The sequence below is a fragment of the Limanda limanda genome, chromosome 4, assembly GCF_963576545.1.
Source record: "Limanda limanda chromosome 4, fLimLim1.1, whole genome shotgun sequence".
Classification (NCBI taxonomy): domain Eukaryota; kingdom Metazoa; phylum Chordata; class Actinopteri; order Pleuronectiformes; family Pleuronectidae; genus Limanda; species Limanda limanda.
In genome coordinates this window covers 25,883,073-25,904,024 of record NC_083639.1, presented here as the reverse complement: position 1 = coordinate 25,904,024, position 20,952 = coordinate 25,883,073, and the positions used below count along the sequence as shown (strand labels likewise).

General features: G+C 40.6%; 1 protein-coding gene across 1 annotated transcript in view; it reads left to right on the top strand.

Moving 5' to 3' along the window:
- The window catches only part of chd5 (chromodomain helicase DNA binding protein 5), a 48,771-nt gene extending 31,982 nt beyond the window's left edge, over positions 1 to 16,789 (top strand). The window contains 16 exon segments of the mRNA XM_061069189.1: positions 2,778 to 2,782; positions 2,784 to 2,865; positions 2,984 to 3,072; positions 4,774 to 4,907; positions 6,345 to 6,489; positions 8,204 to 8,363; positions 8,468 to 8,570; positions 8,767 to 8,954; positions 9,048 to 9,125; positions 9,215 to 9,358; positions 10,484 to 10,592; positions 11,492 to 11,624; positions 11,825 to 12,020; positions 13,062 to 13,225; positions 15,279 to 15,405; positions 16,662 to 16,789. Of these exon segments, the coding sequence (XP_060925172.1) occupies positions 2,778 to 2,782; positions 2,784 to 2,865; positions 2,984 to 3,072; positions 4,774 to 4,907; positions 6,345 to 6,489; positions 8,204 to 8,363; positions 8,468 to 8,570; positions 8,767 to 8,954; positions 9,048 to 9,125; positions 9,215 to 9,358; positions 10,484 to 10,592; positions 11,492 to 11,624; positions 11,825 to 12,020; positions 13,062 to 13,225; positions 15,279 to 15,405; positions 16,662 to 16,789 (1,985 nt within the window).
- The last annotated feature ends 4,163 nt before the right edge of the window (positions 16,790 to 20,952 follow it).

The window sequence follows — 20,952 nt, the reverse complement described above, 5'->3', positions numbered from 1 at the left end:
CAACACACACACACACACACACACACACACACACACACACAGGACTCACATCACCGGCTTCGTCGCTTTGCCTTCACCGAGACTAATTTATAAAGTGTTAATCTTTAAGATTGCCATGTTGTTCTAAGGCATTGTAAATTTTTGACCAGTTAGCTCCAGGATTTGGCCTCATCGCTGATTTAAGAGCAGAGATGATGCAGGAGAAGCTTTGTGGCTTGTTCGTAGCAGACGAGTCAAAATCAAATTTCTGAGAAAGAAAAGACTCAATTTTCCAAAGAACAACTCAGCAGGCTCCTGTTTTTTCTTTTCTTTCAAATATGGATCCGTTTGTTTTCAGCCTCAAATGATCTTCACGCAGTTTAGCAGCTAAGCAGAGTATTAAGGCCTCAGCAGTCGATACTAAACGCTGTGTTTTAAATTCTGGGAGCTGCTGCCCATTATGATGAGATTGAAGATTAACACATTTGATATTTCACAGAATTTAGTGTTTCTGTTGAAACTTAAGCTCATGGATTTGGAAAATAAAACGTTTTTTTCGATCTTTAGAAGAAGTCGGTCGATCCTGAGGCCGATCTGCCAATCAGCCGCCAAAATGGAAGCATGTTTGTTGTGTATAGGGTTGCAAAATTCCGGGAATTTTCAAAGTTGGAAACTTTCCATGGGAATTAACGGGAAATAACGGGAATTAACGGGAATATACGGGAATTAATGGGAATTAACGGGAATTAACGGGAATAAACTGGAAATGTTGTGGGTAATTTATACTAACTGTATTTACCTTGTCATATACAGACATAAATACAAACATTTTGTTGTGTCATAGGCTGATTTGAGCCCTGAGGAAACTTTGGGCACTTGACTTTATGCTTCAGCATCGTTGTGTCATTCTTAACATAGGTCTTTGCACAGTATTTGCAAATGTACACAGCCTTTCCTTCTACATTGGATGGGGTGAAATGTCTCCACACATGAGATAGTGCACGTGGCATTGTTCTGTAGAATAAGATGAGAAAAAAGTTTGTAAAAAAACACTAATGCAATGCCAGAGATATAAATAGTTAGCCAAACAATTGGAATCATCTGTAAACATATTTTACAATTGATGGATAAATGAATGGAAATAGTCTAGATGAACAGATGAACAATCCTCAATCAGCATGCTAATATATTTTCCCCAGTAATATCATTGAAACTTACCTGACTAGTCCTGCACTCTACAGCAGGCCTCAATAGCCCTGCTGTAGAGTGAAGGATGCTGGGAATTATCTGTGCATGTGATGGAAGAATGCACAGTGGAGGGTTGAAACTCAACGTGCAGTGTGTGCTGCATTCCATACATCTTTAAAAGTAGAGTTTTGAATGATGTTTTTATTGCTCAGCCTTTAATTTGCATAGTTTTGTTTTTTTTTAAATTCCCAAGCTTAATATTCCCGTGGAAAGTTTCCGGAAAGTTTCCGGAAATTTACCGGAAACTTTCCGCCCCTTTGCAACCATAGTTGTGTAACAGCTCAACTCAACATGTGACGTTTCCTTGCAGTCATTTGAGACTTTGCAGAAACAGGAGATTGGTTTGGTCGATGGCATCGTGGCACAGACCAGTGGAGCTTCCTCTCTGTGGCTTCTGCACGTCAGCAGCTCTCGTGCACCAAGCGCTGAGATCGATAGTGTGATATCCTGTTAATTCAATAACAGAACAGGGACACGGAAGCTGCTGCTGCTGTTTCCTCACATGCTCGGCTTTCGTGAGCGACTTAAAGGGATAGTTCACACAGACAGGAAAGTTCTCTACTCACACCTAGGCCGATGGAGGGGAAGGGTGAAGTGTTTGAGTCCACGGATCACTTCTGGAGTTTCAGGGGTAAACAGCGGTGCAGCCGAAGTGAACTCTTCTTCAGACGAATTAAAACAAACAGAAACAACACAACATGGCTCCATACTGCTCGTGTGGTGTCATCCAAGTGTCTGCAAGCCCAGACATTCAAATTCAACTCAAAACAAAGTAATTTACACCAGCGTTTAACCCTAAAGGTCCAGGACGGGAAGTGGCTATGCTAGCTGATGTAGCCACACAATCATCAGAGTAGACATGATGTTAATGACGTAGTTTCGAGTCGATAATGAATGTCGGGGCTTCCGGACACTTGGATGACACCACAGGAGCAGCATGGAGGCATGTTAGGTTTTTTTTTTACATTTGAAGAAGGAGTCACCAATAACTTCACTTTTTTTGGATTTGGCTGCAACAAAGTTTACCCCTGAAACTCCAGAAGTTCTTTGTGGACTCAAACACTTCACCCAGCCCCCCATCAGCATAGTGGAGAGTAGAGAATGATTGCATTTTTTACATTTTTCTGTGATCTATCCCTTTAACGCAGATTTTTTTTTCAATTTAAGCAAAAACTGGACAGGAGTGAATCACCCAGTGTGAGCGAGAGCTGTTGACCTCCATCAGATCCTCCACAGGGAGCGTTCCACCGGCCTGGAGCTCTCAGGTGTCTCAGTGATCGAGTTTCCTCGGCTGCTGTTGAAGCTCCGCCACAGTTCAACAGCAGCCGAGCGACTGAGAGACTTCACGGCTCAGAGTGCTCTCTCAGTCTGGAGTGATTGTCTGGCAGAGTAGTGTCCTCTCACCTCACTTCCAGAGGACAGGGGGCGGCAGAGCGCCAGCCTTCCCCGGCTGTGGTGGTCTGTGGTAACCTGCGGTGCCGTGGCGCCCTCGAGTGGCCACCAGCGGGAACAAACACAAAGTACTGTTTCTCTGTGATGTATGTGCTCAGAGTGGCCGGGTTGATCTTTCAGACAATCAGTCGGAGTACTCCGTGGGGTCCGAGGACGAGGACGAAGATTTCGAGGAGAGGCCTGAAGGTAGGAGTCAGCCTATGACATCATCATCGTGCGGTCTTGCCTCTCTGTGAGTGGTGACATCACATTACACCCGAGGGAAGCATCCTTCTGACGGTGGATCTGACTTGTTTCGTTGTAGGAGGTCGCAGACAGTCTCGTCGGCAGATGAAAAGCGAGAGAGACAAACCTCTGCCTCCGTTACTGGCACGTGTTGGAGGAAGTATTGAGGTGAGTCAGGGCTCGAGGTCCTTTCTTCAACATATACTGGGTATGAGGCCACACATTCTGGGATGAGGGACCAACATTTAGCATCAGAAGAAGCTGACGCCCAAGAAAACACCACCAATCCCCAGCTGATCCTGTGTAATCGATCACTACTCTGTGATTTAAGATCAATAAATGATTGCTTTGTTGTTACCTTCACTAATGTTTTCACCCCGTACGTTGCTTTGTGGGCTGGATTGTGTGTCTGTCAGCAAAAAGAAAACTTGGTAAAATTCCACAAAACTTAGAGGAAGCAAGAAAATAACCCATTCAAATTTTGGCAGATGGAGGGATTTATTTTTCTCACTAAAATTAACTTATGAGTGCGTTTTTAAAGTTTTCAAAGTTTCCTCAGGGAATATCTTTGGATATTGATTGGAAAAAAGATCTGCCATTTTTATGGGACTGATGTACGAGTGTGTTAATTCGGGATCTAGTGAATTTAAGTGTAGTTTCATAAGGGGACTGTTGGGGGGGTGCGCTCTATAACAATAAATCAGATTTTTGTGTAGTTTCTGGCCATTATTATTATAATGGGTCATAATAAAGTTGTATTCACCAAAGTAAATGCTGAGATCCTCTGGGAATGTGGTGGCATCCAATCCTCTGACAGAATAACAAACACAAACAGTAAGTGTTGCTGAAGGTTAGGGTTGCAAAATTCCGGGAATATTCAAGGTTGGAAACTTTCCATGGGAATTACGGGAATATACGGGAATTAACGGGAATTAACGGGAATAAACTGGAAATGTTGTGGGTAATTTATACTAACTGTATTTACCTTGTCATATACAGACATAAATATAAACATTTTGTTTGTTATAGACTGATTTGAGCCCTGAGGAAACTTTGGGCACTTGACTATATGCTTCTGCCTCGTTGTGTCATTCTTAACATAGGTCTTTGCACAGTATTTGCAAATGTACACAGCCTTTCCTTCTACATTGAATGGGGTGAAATGTCTCCACACATGAGAGAGTGCACGTGGCATTGTTCTGTAGAATAAGATGAGAAAAACGTTTGTAAAAAAATGCTAATGCAATGCTAAAGATATAAATAGTTACATTTGGAATCGTCTGTAAACATATTTTACACTTGATGGATAAATGAATGGAAATAGGCTAGATGAACAGATGAACAATCCTCAATCAGTATGATAATATATTTTCCCCAGTAATATCATTGAAACTTACCTGACTAGTCCTGCACACTACAGCAGGCCTCAATAGCCCTGCTGTAGAGTGAAGGATGCTGGGAGTTATCTGTGCATGTGATGGAAGAATGCACAGTGGAGGGTTGAAATTCAACCTTTCATACATCTTTAAAATAGAGTTTTGAATGATGTTTTTATTGCTCAGCGTTTAATTTGCGTATTTTTTTTCTTCAAAATTCCCAAAATTCCCGAGCTAAACTTCCCATTGAAAGTTTCCGGAAAGTTTCCGGAAATTTACCGGAAACTTTCCGCCCCTTTGCAACCCTACTGAAGGTATCATAATCTGCTAAATGACCTTCTAGTTACTTTATAAAACACACAATACATCACATAACACATGACTGTACACACACCAGGTAGTTCAGTACAATCTGTCGTTTGTAGTTCTCAGAGTAACGTGCTCTGGTTGTTGGTTGAGATCCTCATTCTGATCTGTTCTTTCTCTTTCGAAGGTCCTGGGGTTCAACGCCCGCCAGAGGAAAGCCTTCCTGAACGCCATCATGCGCTGGGGCATGCCGCCGCAGGACGCCTTCAACTCCCACTGGCTGGTCAGGGACCTGCGAGGGAAGAGCGAGCGCGAGTTCCGGTGAGACTCCCTCAGTTTTCTACACTGAGAGTGTGATGGTTTTATATGATTCACACATAACTGTCTATTCACACAGGGGCTTTTTTTCCTGCCAAGTTAAGAAGCAGTTCCCGGCTGTTTTGTCGGCTTCTCATATTTAATTGGTTTGCCGAGAGCAAAGCTCCAGAACTCTCTCGTAAACTCTTTAAAAGTCGGCCTTGCCAGTTCCAGGGTCCCCTCTCTCTCTCTCTGCATAATGAACCAAAACCCAAACATTGCACAAACAATCTTTGTAGCCCTGACTTCTGTTTGTTATTTGTCAATCAAAATACGAGCTAATAAAGTTTAACCACCACTGGTGCTGCTGCGGTCACTACTGGCTCTACTGGTCTGACTGCTGTTACTGTTACTGGAATATTCAACAGACACAGAGGTTGTTAGTCTCTAATTGTTCTGTATTCTCCATATTTCACTTGTTCAGTTGGATCTTATATCATATTTAATTTACATTCAAAATTAAGGTTTAAATGCTTTTATCAAAGCTTTCTCCAAACTCACAGGAATAGAAAACCACCATAGACAAATTAGAGCCTTAAAAAGGTAAAATTGTCAAATTTAAATATGGATCCAGTTAAATATTGCAATAAGCTTATAAAATACTCATATATAGAAAGAAAAAGAAAAAAATAGATATATTTACGATTAAGAAACGTGAATGCGCATCTTAGTTTTCATATCGACAAGCATAAACGCAGATATGTGTCATATTGGCCGATATTATCATCCAATCAATATATCGATCAGCCTGGACTTACATGATCAACCACTACTAACACATTACAATACTCCTACTAATACTTCAGGTGCTGCTCTTACTGCTTTTCCCCAGGTGTCAACAGCAGTTTAAAAAGGTTGTTAGTCTCTATTTGTTCTGTATTCTCCATATTTCATTTGTTCAGTTGGATCTTACATCATGTTTAATTAATGTTTAATTTAAATGTTTAATTTTAATTAAAAATTAAGGTTTAAATGCTTCTATCAAAGCCTTCTCCAAACTCACAGGAATAGAAAACTACTATAGACAAATTAAAGCCTTAAAAAGATAAAGTAGTCAAATTTAAATATGGATCCAGTTTAGAATTATTGTAATAAGCTTATAAAATACCCATATATATAAATAAAAACAAGAAAAACACAAATAAACACAAAAACAATACATACAACTTCAATTAAGAAACGTGAAACATAAACGCTGACTTGTGTCATATTGGCCGATATTATCATCCAATCAATATATCGATCAGCCTGGATTTATACAAACAACCACTATAACCACATTCTAATTGCTACTAATGATACAAGTGCTGCCTTTACTGCTTTTCTCCCCAGTGGTCGACAGCACCAACGCCATGTTTTTAAACTCAGAGGACTCTAACTCTTAAGTGTTTTCTTCACCAGGGCCTATGTGTCTCTGTTCATGAGACATCTGTGTGAGCCGGGGGCGGACGGGGCGGAGACCTTCGCTGATGGCGTCCCGCGAGAGGGTCTGTCTCGCCAGCACGTCCTCACCCGGATCGGGGTCATGTCCCTCGTCAGGAAGAAGGTAAAACACCGAACGCCGGGTTCTCCGCTGCAGCGCCGGGAGATTAGAGGAAGTGGGTCAAACTGTTCATCCAGAGGCAGCTGCAGACAAGAAGCTGTTTCCCACTCAAACTACAGATTCAGATGTTTGTTTGCTTTGTGAGGCTGTAGACGCAGGAGAGGAAAAGGGTTTGTGTATTCTCTGGGAATTAGGGTTACGATTTCAAAATACAAAACCCTGTGATATTCAGATTACGGTTTTATTTACCAAAGAAAAGCAGCAAATTGTCTCATTTGAGGCTGGAATCCATGTTTGGCATCTTTCAAAAAATATTTCAACCAGCAAAGTAACTAATCAATTAATGGACTTCATTATATTTATCAAACTATATGTGACATCATCACCTTCATACGCCTATTGTGTTGTTTTGGTTTGTCGTACAATTTAGCAGAGATAATAGATTAAGTTAAATTATTAAGGGGAAACCTCACTTTACTCAGACACTGGGATAAAGATCCGTTCCCCAGTAGATCTGGTTTTAGCTGTTGCAGGTGTCTGTGGATTCAGTGTGACATTCACATCCCTGTGATATTTACCAATGAAAAGCAGAAAATCATCTCATCTGAGAACCTGGGCGAATATTTCAACTTCAATCTTATCGCTAAGATAGCAAAACAGTCCTGAAAATCATAATTTCCATTGTGGAGGAGTGACAGGTTGATACAAAATACAAATCAATCCTCATCTACAAATTGGTTGTCGTTGCAGGTTTGTAGCTCTATATGCTGAACAAAGACAAATGGTAAAAATGTAATGGGTTCTTTCATGAAAATTCATTTAGCAGTTTTTGTGTAATTCTGCTGACGAACAAACAAACAACGAACCAACAAACAACAGAAAATGTCAGGAGTCCGTCAACAAACCAATGACTCAATAGTCTGATTGTTTCATCTTCACTAAATTCAAAACTATGCTAATTCTGAACTACAAGCAAATTAAAGTTGAATAAGTAAGTTAAATATATCTAATATCGTATATATAATTCATACAATGTGATGTAACTAATGTAATGATGATCACTTGTCCCTCTGTGCAGGTGCAGGAGTTGTCGTACAATTTAGCAGAGATAATAGATTAATAGTTAAATTATTATGAAGAAACGTCGCTTTACTCAGACACTGGGAAAAAGATCCGTTCCCCAGTAGATCTAGTTTTAGTCGGTGCAGGTGTCTGCAGATTCAGAGTGACATTCACATCACTTTGATATTTTCCATTTCATCTGAGAAGCTGCGAGAATAGTTCAACTTCAATCTTATCGCTAAGATATCAAAACAGTCACGGAATCATAATTTCCATTGTGGAGGAGTGACAGGTTGATACAAAATACAAATCAAATCAATCCTCATGATCTCATCTACACATCTAGTTGTAGTTGCAGCTTTTTTACCTCTATTGGCTGAATAAAGACAAATGGCGAAATTTAATGGGTTCTTTCATGAAAATGCATTTAGCAGTTTTTGTGTAATTCTGCTGACGAACAAACAAACAACAAACCAACAACGTAGTCTGATTGTTTCATCTTCACTGAATTCAAACCTATGCTAATTCTGAACTAAAAGCAAATTAATGTTGAATAATATAATTAATATATCTAATATCATATATATAATTAATATAATATGATATATAAAATAAAATGATATCACAGATCTCATTTGAGTGAATCTCTGTGCAGGTGCAGGAGTTCGAGCACGTGAACGGGAAGCTGAGTTCTCCGGATCTGATTCCCATCGGCATGGAGCTGAAGAAGCTGACGGAGAGCGTCTCCTCCGATCCCAACACGCCGGTGCCGGCGAGTCCCGTGGCCACTCAGCCCGGGACCCCCGTCCCCCCCGGTCAGAACAGAGACTTTCACTTCTCTCTGAAGCTTAAGCTCAGAAAGATTTAAAAAAAAAAATAAGATGTAAGTTTGAGTTTTTTGCTGTTTTCTGACTTGCAGAGAAGGGCGAGTCCCTCCTGGGGAGCACGGAGGACAAGGAGACCACAGAGCAGGACAGCAAGAAAGTGTCCGAGCAGGAGGTGAGTCCTCTCCTCCTCCAGACGTCTCTTTCATCCTGCTCTCCTCCGGCGTCTTGTCCGTCTTCCCGTGCTTCATTACGCTTTCAAACCACCACACTTGTTGTCTCTGAAGACGCCTTTGTCAAACTTCCACACCTTTTCAACTCGTCTCTTTGCCCTCTGCCAACTTTCCTCCTCTTCTCCTCCGTCCTCGCAGCTTGTCCCTCGACAGACCTCCAGCTCGGAGCCGGCGTCTGCACCTGAGAAGGCGGCTGACAGCGAGGAGAGCAAGGCCGGCTCAGAGGAGAAGACGGGAGATGAGAGGGACAGCAGCGAGGCGCCCTCCACAAAGACGGAGCCATCTGCCAACCCCAAAGAGTCGGCTTTGAAGCCGGCCGAGCTGTCATCCGCTCAAATCTCACCTAAAAGTGAGCGGTGCACCATCCGGGAGCTGCAGAGTTTGGAGTTTTTCTCTGTGAGGTTTTTTTAATTTCACCTGAAATGCCTCTTTGTGTCCTCAGCGGATCCCTGCAGAGAGTCAGAAAAAGGAGATAACGATTCTCCTCTGGCCAAAAGTGAAGACAAGGAGAACAAGCCAGGTAACTATCGATCTGTGAAGCATCGCTGATATTTCCTTTGTGGTGTTTGTTGCTCTTTTGAATCGACTGCTCTGTCGTCGCTGCTGCAGACGACGTGAAGAGCGAGGAGGCGTTGGACGGACGGCTGAACGGAGACAAAGACTCTCTGGAGGAGCTGGACGAGAGCAGGAAGGAGGAGAGGAACGGGTTCAAAGCCAAGTTCATGTTTAATATCGCTGACGGAGGTTTTACAGGTAAGAATAAGTTAAGTTCTATTAAAAGAAAATGTGTCAAAGCTTCTGAAACTATTATTATGAGAGTATTATGGTATTAAGGGTTTGCAATGTGTTTTCATGTTTATGAGAATAATTCGCTCACATGGAGAAATGGAAGTTTAATTGGTCTTCATGTAACTTAACTCATTAACTATAACGTAGTATTAGGGCCAATTAAAGAAGGGAAAGATATTTTGTAAATGTAGGAGAGAATTTTAAGCTACATGTTATTTTATCTGGGAATATTAGAAAATCACCTGAGTTAAAATGAGGAATGTGGAGCATCTCTTTAATTTATACTTGTATAAGTCTAGTCTGTGTAAGTCTATTGTATGAAACTCTGAAGAAAGAACCACACAGAACGTAATATTACGACTTTTTTCTTAAATTACAACTTTCTTGTCAATTACCAATTTTCTTGTTGAATAACAACTTTATTCTCGTAATATTTTGACTTTACTCTCGAAATCTCTGAATTAAATTTCTTGAATATGGCCCCAATACATCATAGTGAACAAACATGACATGTCTGATTATTTTAGATTTAAACCTGGTGTTAACTGTTTAAATCTGTCAGAATAAACATGAATCCCATTTTAGACATTGGTCTGAAAGAAGACAAAAACATAACCATGTGTTGTTCAAAGGCTCAGACTCATTTCCATAATGTTGTGTATTATTGTGCGGCTGAGATTTAATCGGGGAACTTAAATGATTTCTCTGTCGTTACGAGACGGAGGATGAGCCAGTTATGATCTGGAGACAAATGAGCAGTGAATACAGGAAGTGGGACGACAGCACTCGAGCTGATTCCACTCAGAACTTGTTTTTCCTCACAGCTGGAAGCGCTTTCTCCTAAATATAACGATTTTGATTTCACGACTCTCTCCCGAGTTTAATAATATCACATCCTCCTGCCAGACTTTGTTTAATGTCTCCTGGATTTGTGCTCTCTGAACACTGGTTGTTTATTTCAGGTGCCGTAATGAAGTTGTTGTGTGTTGTGTGTGTGTTGTTTAATGTGCTCTCGTGTGTTTCTCACTTACCTACTTTGTGTTTCTGTTTAAAAACACCCCCCCTCTGTCTTTGACTCGCTGCCGTCAGAGCTGCACACCCTGTGGCAGACCGAGGAGCGGGCCGCGCTGACCTCGGGGAAGATGCACGACATCTGGCACCGTCGCCATGACTACTGGCTGCTGGCCGGCATCGTAACGTATCCTTTTCCCCCAGATGTGCGAGCGAGAGGCGAGAGAGCATCTGTGCCACGGTGATGGGGTTGCTCACGGCCGGAGGGGGGGTGCGGTGGAAGGAGCAATTTAAAACTCCACGGAGCCGTCTCGCTGTTTTTTTTATTTTATATTATGTTTATTGCGCATCAACGATACAAAATGAGGACATAAAAGAGATACTGTACAATGCTCACACCCACCCACACCTCCTTCCCCTGTAGAGGTCCCAGCCCGACCTGTCTCTAGGTGAAGGGAAAAGAAAAGAGAAAAAGAAACAAAACAAAAAACACATAGAGAGTAAACTTAAGAAAAATATATAACATTTTGGGAATGTACGTTTTAGTGGTACGTCAGCAGAACTCAGATATCTGACTGAATATATACTTAAGTAAAAGTAAAAGTACTACATCAACAATCCTACTTAGGTTAAAGTTAAAAGTACTTACTTTTAAATTTGCTTACAGTATTAAAAGTAAAAGTACTCACGCAATGGGTTGTCTCTCAATGTCTAGGCTGTGCCATTTTGATAAAGAAAGCAGATATAGCTACTGGTCATACTCATGCCTCTACAGATGTTACTACTAGTAATAATCATAAGCAACAACATCTGTTTATTGGAAAGGTTGGTGTACTAATTGTGCTTACCCTCTGTGATACTGTTCACACTCTATCTTACAATTCTGATAATGAACAACAAGGGGTTCCAGATTTTGGCAAATTTCCTCAGAGAGGAAAACCTAAATCTCTCCAACTTTAAGTTGTGAAGAACTTCCTTAACCCATTGAGTGTCGGCGTCTCGCTGTTTTTATGTGAAGAACTTTCATGAGGTTTTTTTCTGTGCTTCTGTTTGTGTTTGTTTTTCTTGACCCCGAATCCGCCTCAGACACGGCTACGCTCGCTGGCAAGACATTCAGAATGACCCCCGCTACGCTATCCTCAACGAGCCCTTTAAGACGGAGATACACAAGAGCAACTACCTGGAGATGAAGAACAAGTTCCTGGCTCGCCGCTTCAAGGCAAATCGCTGAGTCTTCATAATTAAAATCAAAACAAGTGCAAAAACAGACGAGTTGAAGGAGTAGAGGATTTGTTTTGTCTGAATATTTCCCTCTGCCCTTCGCCATCTCTCTCTCTCTCTCTCTCTCTCTCTCTCTCTCTCTCTCTCTCTCCCACTCTCTCTCTCTCTCTCTCTCTCTCTCTCTCTTTCTCCCTGAAGCTGCTGGAGCAGGCCCTGGTGATCGAGGAGCAGCTGCGGCGGGCGGCCTACCTGAACATGACCCAGGACCCCGGCCACCCGGCCATGGCCCTCAACACCCGCTTTGCCGAGGTGGAGTGTCTGGCCGAGTCCCACCAGCACCTGTCCAAAGAGTCCCTGGCCGGGAACAAGCCGGCCAACGCCGTGCTGCACAAAGGTCTCAGAGATAGCAACAGATGTAATGAACCTCGGCCTCGTCTGCCTGAGGCTCCAAAACAAAATCTGCATGAAATGAATGTTTAAAAATGTGTCTGCTGAAATCTCCCCAGAAGTATCAATATCTTGATTTATAATTTTTTGACCACTATGTTTATCGATTGGAATAATATATGTTTAACTTAATAGTTCTGTAATTACTGTAGCAACACAAAATATGTATCTTTTAATGAAGTAATTTATAAAAACCTGATTCAAATGAAAGTCAACTTATTTTTTTACTCGATACCGACTCAAAACTTTTATTTTACAGAATAAACAATGCAGAAAGGATGTGCATTTATTTGTATGCTTCATTAAAAGAATATTATATTTAGTACATTTTATTTCATAAGGATTCTGAATTTACATTATATGCATTTGTTTGTATTTGTGTTTTCTTGTGTTTTATATTTATTTATAATCAAATTGATGGTAAAACTATAATATATCAAGCCTCAATTACATTTCTGTGCCATGAGGGATTGATAACGACATCTTACAAATCATTGAGATCTTTGAAAACTTTTAACAGTGGTAAAATAGGTTAGTTGACGTGACGTTTTATATTAATTTACCTAATCGTCAAATCAACTTGCCGACAGCCATTAGTAAGAAGTTTGGGTCGAGGCCAAGACGAAACACTGAAGAGTTGAAAGTCTAAAAATGTTTCCGTCTGTGACTCTCGCTGATTCATCTGCCACCGGAAGATTTGATGGCATTTAGTTTTTGGCAGTTGTTAATTTCAATTTCAATTATTTTTTTTAATGATTTGAGTTCGCTCTTGAATTTTAAAGATGCTTTCTCTCAACCATTCTCTGCTTTTAGTCTCAGTTGTGGTGTTTTTCTCACTAATTTGACACCAGACTTGCCGTTTTTTTTTAACAGAAGTGAAACGCCTGTCTGACTTGTTGTGTGTACCTCTCTGTGATGTGTTGTGTGTTCCGTGTTGTGTGTTCCTCTCTCTGACGTGTCGTGTGTTCCGTGCTCTGTGTTCTCTCAGTGCTGAACCAGCTGGAGGAGCTTCTGAGTGACATGAAAGCCGATGTGACTCGCCTGCCCAACATGTTGAGCCGGATCCCACCGGTGTCGGCGCGGCTGCAGATGTCCGAGAGGAGCATCCTGAGCCGCCTCACCAGCCGAGGCAGCGAGCCGCCGCCGCAGCAGGTGAGATGTTCAGGAAAGGTCACGTGACTTTAGAGAAGGAAGCAAACACGTCAATCTCTCACAATAATAATAATCATAATGAAAACCCTGGTGCAAGTACATCAAAGTAAAAATGTGGAATATGGCCAAAATGGCCACTAAATGCAAAATAGCAGGCTTCCTGTTGTGTTTTTCCAATTGCACCTACAGACTTTTTTGTTTGTCTGGTCATGATAAACCTGTATATCGATTTTTGTGAAGACAGGTCAATGCGAACACGTTCCAGGGGTCTCGGGGGCACCGTTGAGCCATTTTGCGACGCCCATTGAAAATTCCTTCAGAATATGTAAATTTTGGTAAGAAGTTGAGCATGTTAAAGCCCTCAAAAAGCCAATTCATTTGCCTGAATAATAATAATAATCCTTACAATAACAATAGGGTCCTCCCTGACCTTTGATCAGTGCTCGGGACTTAATAATAACTTGAATTTAGATCGGGCGATATGTGTGGGCTCCTTGTGCAGACAGAGGATAACCGGGTCAAGACTCTCTTCTGTTCTCTGTGCATCGTGTACAGTCCGACTCGTTTCTTTTCGTACTTGAGTCGAATGTTTCTCTTATATTCATATCAATACTCAACGCCTGCTCAAACGTGATTGGTCAAACCAGAAACGTAAACCAGAAGCTTCCGGCTCCAAGATCTTGTCCCTCGCTTACAAATTCTGCAAATTCACATTTAAAATCTGTTCATAGAGATTATAACAGAAACAATGACATGGAGACTGTGACACTAACGAGTATTGCATCATCACAATAACACGTGATCTGCTGCTGGCCGAAAGTAAAGCAGGTTTCTAACTCTTTGTGTGTAGTAAACCACGATGGCAACAGACCAGTGGTGTATAAAGTACTTGAAAGCCATACTTGAGTAAAAGTACAGATATCTTACCTGAAAGTGACTTCGGTAAAAGTAGAAGTCACCCGTCAGAAAATGACTTGAGTAAAAGTCTTAAAGTAGCTCATATTAAAAGTACTTAAGTATCAAAAGTATCTGCTGTTGAAATGTACTTAAGTATCAAAAGTAAAAGTACAAGTACCAAAATTAAAAATGCAAAGTGCTTTTTATAGTAATCCTATACAGACACAAAACAACCCAAAATGTTTCTCCTCAAGATTTATCTCAACTGACTGAAAAATTATAACAACAATATGAATATAATGTATATAATGTATCATTTTACCAATTTTGAACCCTAGATGCTGAGGTTCAAATAGTAATGGACCAGCGCATCTGAACTCCTATAGAGACAACAAAGAATCAACTATAAACAGTTTTCAGAATGTAAGAAGTAGAAAGTATTGATATTTGTTCTCAAATGTAACGAGTAAAAGTAAAAAGTTGTCAGGAAAATAAATACTCAAGTAAAGTACAGATATGTGAAAAATTTACTTAAGTACAGTAACAAAGTATTTCTACTTCGTTACTTCCCACCACTGCAACAGACCATAGCAACAGTTTTTCTCAAACACAAAGAAGTTAGTTCCCCTCTGCACCTTCAATGTTTTCTAGCTACTGAGGAAACGATTGTGAGTCAAACGTGTTAAAGAACTCGGTCAAATTAAACGGCTCCGGTCTGAAAACCCTGAAGTGTTTGTGTAGTCACGACTCGCCGCCCACATGATTCCTGCAGAGGGAACCTGTGGAGACTCACTGTCCCCGGTGGGAAACTTCCCTCAGGTGCAAAGTCCAGACAAGTAGTTCTTCACTTCCAACACGTCTCGGTCCCGGAGGATTACTTTCTCGTCTCCTGCACCTGTTCTCCAGCAGGAGTGTGTGTTTTATTTTCACTTATACAACAGGTTATATATTCATCATGTGTGCGTTTCCTCGGTTGCTATGCTCAGCTCCTGTTGTTACCAGGGAAACTGTTGCCGATCCGACTCTGTGTTCTTGGTTTTTTTTAGCAGGAAAGAAATGTATCTGAATGACATGTTGTTTGATCACCATGTCTTGTGTTGTCGGTCCTGTGAATCTCTCACACACACAGCAGGTTAACTTCATGTCTGTCCCTCAGCCTTTCAGCCAGGGGGCGTTCGGCTGCTCCCAGATGTACGGAAGCAGCTTCGGGGGGGGCTTCAGAGGCCCGGGGGGGCAGCCCATGGTGAACTACAGTCAGATGCCGATGGGACCCTACGTCAGCGGTAAGGATCAACATCTGCAGTGGATAACAGGTGATTTGAAACAAGTGTGTGTGTGTGTGTGTGTGTGTGTGTGTGTGTGTGTGTACAATATAACTCGAAAATGCATGGACAGATTTTTTCCAAACTTGGTGGGATTAATACTTGGGCATGTTTCTCCAGATCATTAACTTTTGGAGCTTATAAGTAAAAAATTAACCCCTTATTATATGAATTAATTTCCAATTATATAAAAAAAATATTATTTGTGTTTTTGGCTGTCATACAGAGTCTAAATTAAGTGGAGATTGTTAATTTCAATATAGCATATACAATAGATATAAAATTTAGGTATGAGGCAAATTTGCGACATTAGGGCATAATGGGGCATAAACGTAATTTAACAAATTTTCCAGTCTCTGGTATGTAGATTATTATATTGATGCTGCTTTTGCTTGAAAATGAATAACAACATATGTTTCTGTACAATCATTGCTGTTCCATCAGCACAGTATTTCAAATACAGCTTAATACCTCAAAATAACTTTGCTGCACAGTACCAAGGGGCTAGTATGTATTCTCCACTCCGACCACTAGATGGCGGCAGAGTACTAACAATACCTTCATGGTATGTGTAGTATTTGCACCATCAGGCATTAGTGGGATAAAATGAATGAAATATGATCAGAAAACCACATTTTCCAAGATATCTGCATTAATAATTGGACGAGAGAGAAAATCCGGAGCTAAGTTTGATATATTGATGTATTACATTTATTCCCTCATCACATGACATCACATTACAAGTGAAGTCATCTTTTGACAAATTGTTTTTTTCAGATATGATATCATTTATAATAAAATGGAAGGAATGACATCTTTATTGAATCAGAAAATAACATCATGCAGTTCAGCCATTCATCACCTTTTGCAAACAACAACATTAGAGACAAGATAATCAGTTTGTCTGGATTAGACGATTATCATTCGTCATCAGGAAAAATTACGTCTTGTCATCATTAATGAAATTGAATTATGACATTTAACATAAGTTCCCATATCCTCATTGGGGTATAAACATTGTGTTTGTGTTTCCAGACCAACTTTCTGATTCTGTGTTTGCTCTCTTTCAGTTTTTAATGTTAACAAGTTAAATACTTGCTGAATTTACATTGTTCTTTCTGTTTGCTCGTCACTGAATCATGAGAGAAAGATTAAACACTGATAATTATTCCACTGGGACAAACATTAACCTTCTCCCTCTCTCTCGTCCTCCTCAGTGTCCTCTAACGGCCCGCCCCCCCCCACAAGCCATCTGGACAAGAAGTCCCTCGACTCCTTGAGAGACGCAGTCACGCCGGACCTCAAGTCGGGCAAACCCAGTGATGTCATCTGCATCGAGGACTAGACGAGCGTTGAGACTCCGCCCATTTCCTTCTGCTTCATCGCCCTCGCCCCCCCCCGCCCGCTCCTTTCCAATCTACAACCATCAAGCTCTCTGCTGTCCGTGGACGAGGCGATTCACTTTTTAACGCAGATGTATCTATCTTATAACAATTTGCACTTTTACCTTTTGAGGATCGTACACAAGTATTCCAGTAGAGGAGGATGAAGAGGAGGAGGGGAAGGAGGAGGAGGAAGGGGAGGAAGGAGGAGGAGGGAGAAAGGAGCAGTTCCCTTGACTGAGGCAGAACTCGGTTCCCGATGCTCTCGATCGGGACTCAATCTAATCTTGGAATGTGTGTTTAATTCGTGCCAGCCTCGACTGTTTGATTCCGCGTGCGCCCTGCTGCTTCTCTCCACCCCCCCCCACTCATTGTACACTGTGACTCCCCCCCCACTGGAGCTTCTCCTCCGCGAAGACGAGGCCGAGTCGAGGACGTCTTCACTCATAGTTTGATTGAAGAGATTGTTTTTACCGATTGGGGCCAATATCGTTACTTCAAAATGAATATGTGTGTTTTTTTTTGTCATTCATGTAGTAACCAGTGGATACAGTATTTTAATTTGAATGCATCAGAAGCTATTATCATGTATGCAGTAGTAGCTGGACACGGTCTGTCTGAATCCTCGTGAGACTGCCACCTGCTGGTCGCTTGCAGTCGCACCGGGCTGCAGCTCCCTGGGAGGGTCGGCCTCTTGTACTGTATATACTCAGAGACTGCTGTTTACTTTACCTCACATAGGAATAATCATAGTCAGAAGACGTGAAACAATACGTGGAGGAAATCAGACGCCGGCGGTTTTTAATGCATTTCAGAGACGACTTAGTATTTCCCGTGTATGGTACGATATTTGTGATTCTTTCTATATTTGAATGTTAGTTGTGGCGGTAGAGCTTAACCCTGGAGGCCGGTGGGGCAGGATTATGATTTATTATTGTTTTCTCTGATACCCCCGACACGAGGTAAGACACCATGTCTCTAAATGAATTTGATCTGTGTCCTTCACGAAGAGAGAGAAACTACTTCTAAACATAATGGAATTATAGCCTTCGTGGGGTTTCTATGATTATACACTTTCTTCTTTAATAACATATAACTGTTAAAATGGTTAAAAGTCATGTATTTATTTATTGAAACTACATTTATCTGACCCCATTCAGGCTATAATTACATTATGATATTAAATGAACTGTACACAGAGTATGGGAGGTCGTTTTCCTTCTCTCTCTCTCTCTCTTTCTCTCTCTCTCTCTCTCTCTCTCTCTCTCTCTCTCTCTCTGTCTCACTTTCAGTCTCCAAACTGAACTAAATGCTGAGATATTCAAGGTTTCATGAATTGGAAATTATTCGAGACGACTGTGCTCGTAGGAAATGATTAATATTGAAACTCCAACATGATCTCATTATGAATATTTATAACGTGAGCTAACTTTAGAAAGACATTTGGACATTTGGGGCCGTTTTTTGAGTTTGGATGTTCAACTTGGTTTGAATGAGAAAAAAGAAAATTCAGAGACATTAGGAATAAAGTTGAAAACAGCACGAGAACAAAGTTGTAATTTTATGGATCAAACTCTTCAAACAATCTCACTGTGAACCCATGAAACCTCTTTGATTGACATGCAGATGTGATCAGGTTTAACCCTCAGACCATAACCAGTATAATCCAGATGCTTATGTCTCATTTCGAGCTGATGTGCCAAATTATTACGTTTCATATTATTTGTGAGACTTGACAAGATTCTCCACATTGCTCATCTTATCGCAGGCGACAGATCTTCTGATATATTCTACTGTAAAAATGCCAATTACAACTTAATTCATTCTCCAAATCTCTGAATTTTCTTATTTCAACTTGGCCCCAGTACTCCACCGTACGCATAGTGCCTGAAGGCTGTGTGATTGGTTAGTTTTTAATATATATATATATAACATGATCTTACAGTAAAACATAGTGGGATCCTGTTCTGCCTTCTATGAATTACTCCCCTGGACTGCACTATGAACAAAAACACATCTGGTCCACATCCACATCCAGGGTCAAACCCACAGAGTTGTGAGTGGAGAGTGACTTTTTTCATTCTGTCATACGTCCCAGGGACTTTCCCAGTCCCCCTTCCCCCCCCCCCACCCTGTTGATTACAACTGACCAACAAGTTGAGTTCTCAAGGTGCGATGGAACATTAAGTCTTGATTCGAGCTTTACTTTGCCTCTCTCTATGTAACCTTCGATGTATTTGGTGCCATTAAGAAGAAGATGATCTGGTGAAGTTAGAGGTGACGACTGGAACTGTTCTCGTCGCCGTCTAAACGTCCATTTGAAGGAATATTGTGTATTTATCAGCTTTTAAGGACCCGTGTTGCACAACATCAACTCTAAGCTGATGTCTTCACTTTGACACTTTCCTCAGTTATGGGTTATTTTCTTTAGAAAAGTGTGCTGCTGCCACATATCCATCTGTTATTATCTTGCACTAAAGTGACTGTCCACTACGTACAGCAATCTTCTGTGAGTCCAATCCAATTTATTTAGCTCAAATATTTGGTCTCAAAGGGAAAATTCTTCTCGACATTGACACATTTTCTTTGGCGTCTTCAGTTTGTGTCTTCTCCGCAGCACTAATTCGACATCATGGGGAAGACGACTGTGATTGGACTAATCTAAACTGAGTGGGAAGTGTATTTTCTTACTCTCCTCTTGGACGATTCCGATGATTGTCCTGAGGAGCTCTCATCTTTTCCTCTTAACTCTGATTGTGTGACTGCAGCCTGGCCCCCCCTCAGATCTCCGACTCGCTTTGACTCAACTCAAACACGAGCAGAATCATTTTTCCTGAAGTGCATCATATCGGTTATTCCTGCGCTATTCTTTGTCAGAGTGAATCCGTGCTGTTCAGTTTCGCCGTGTTTTCCTCTCACGTCAGCGATTACTCGACCATGACATGTATTATTAGGTTGCTGGACAGATACAACCTCAGAAACATGTAAATACTTGAAACGATTTTTTTTTTCAGAGATAAGTCCGTCTGCTATAGATTTGCGTATCAAACTGGAAAATAGAAGAAGTTGAATGTCTGCTGGATGGTGTTTGCCACAGAACTGCAGTGTGCGACTCGACGTGCTCATCAGTCACGATCTCGTCCTTTCTCCCCTCGGGAGAGACGACATCAAAAACATCCTGCAATGAAATGCAATCAAACTGAAGTCGGTACGAATGTAATGTCTGTTAGAAAAACAAGGCTTCAGTCTAATACTATAAATATGTTAACAATGTATGTACATGCTTATTAACATGGCTTCTAAAGCTACCAAAAGACCCTGATAAGAGGCACCTTTGTTGCAGCATGTGAAGCGTCTGACGGTTCACTTCCTGGAGGCGGTCGTGGATCTAGCATCTACAGACCACCAGCTCCGAGCAGTGTTATGGTTCCGATATTTGTTCTGTATAGCAAACCGAATGAAAAAAAAAGTGAATTGTCATCTTTTTATTTGTATTCTGTGTATTTGTTCAATGTGTTTTAATAAATCTTCTGGACAACAGTGACACAGGGATCTGTTCTTCTTCTTCTTCTTCCCCCCTGTGTGTAAACACGTATAAACGTATAATTTTATACAATAATATTGTCTTTTGCACACTCTGTCTACATATTCTTACACTCATAGTATATTATATTTTCAATTGTATAGTCAAATACTTATATTTATACCTCCACTATATATCATATATTATATCATACTCTCTGTATATTCTTTGTATATATAAGTCTATATACACATATTTATACATGTGTACATGTTATAATTATAATTATTATTATTATATTATTATTATTATTATCATTATATATACTGTTGCTGCCATTATTACTATATACTGCTATTATATTGGTATAATTACTATCATATATATAAATATATATTATGTTATATTATATACCATATATACTGTAATATTTTTATATACTGTCTAACAATACCATTACCATCATATCATCAGTACTATTACCATCATCTTGCCACTGCACCTTATCTACCTATTTATCTTGTGTTTCTGTTTTTATTCTTTCTACCTCAATATTTTTTATTTTATTCTATTGTATTGTATTTTATTGTATTCAAATATACC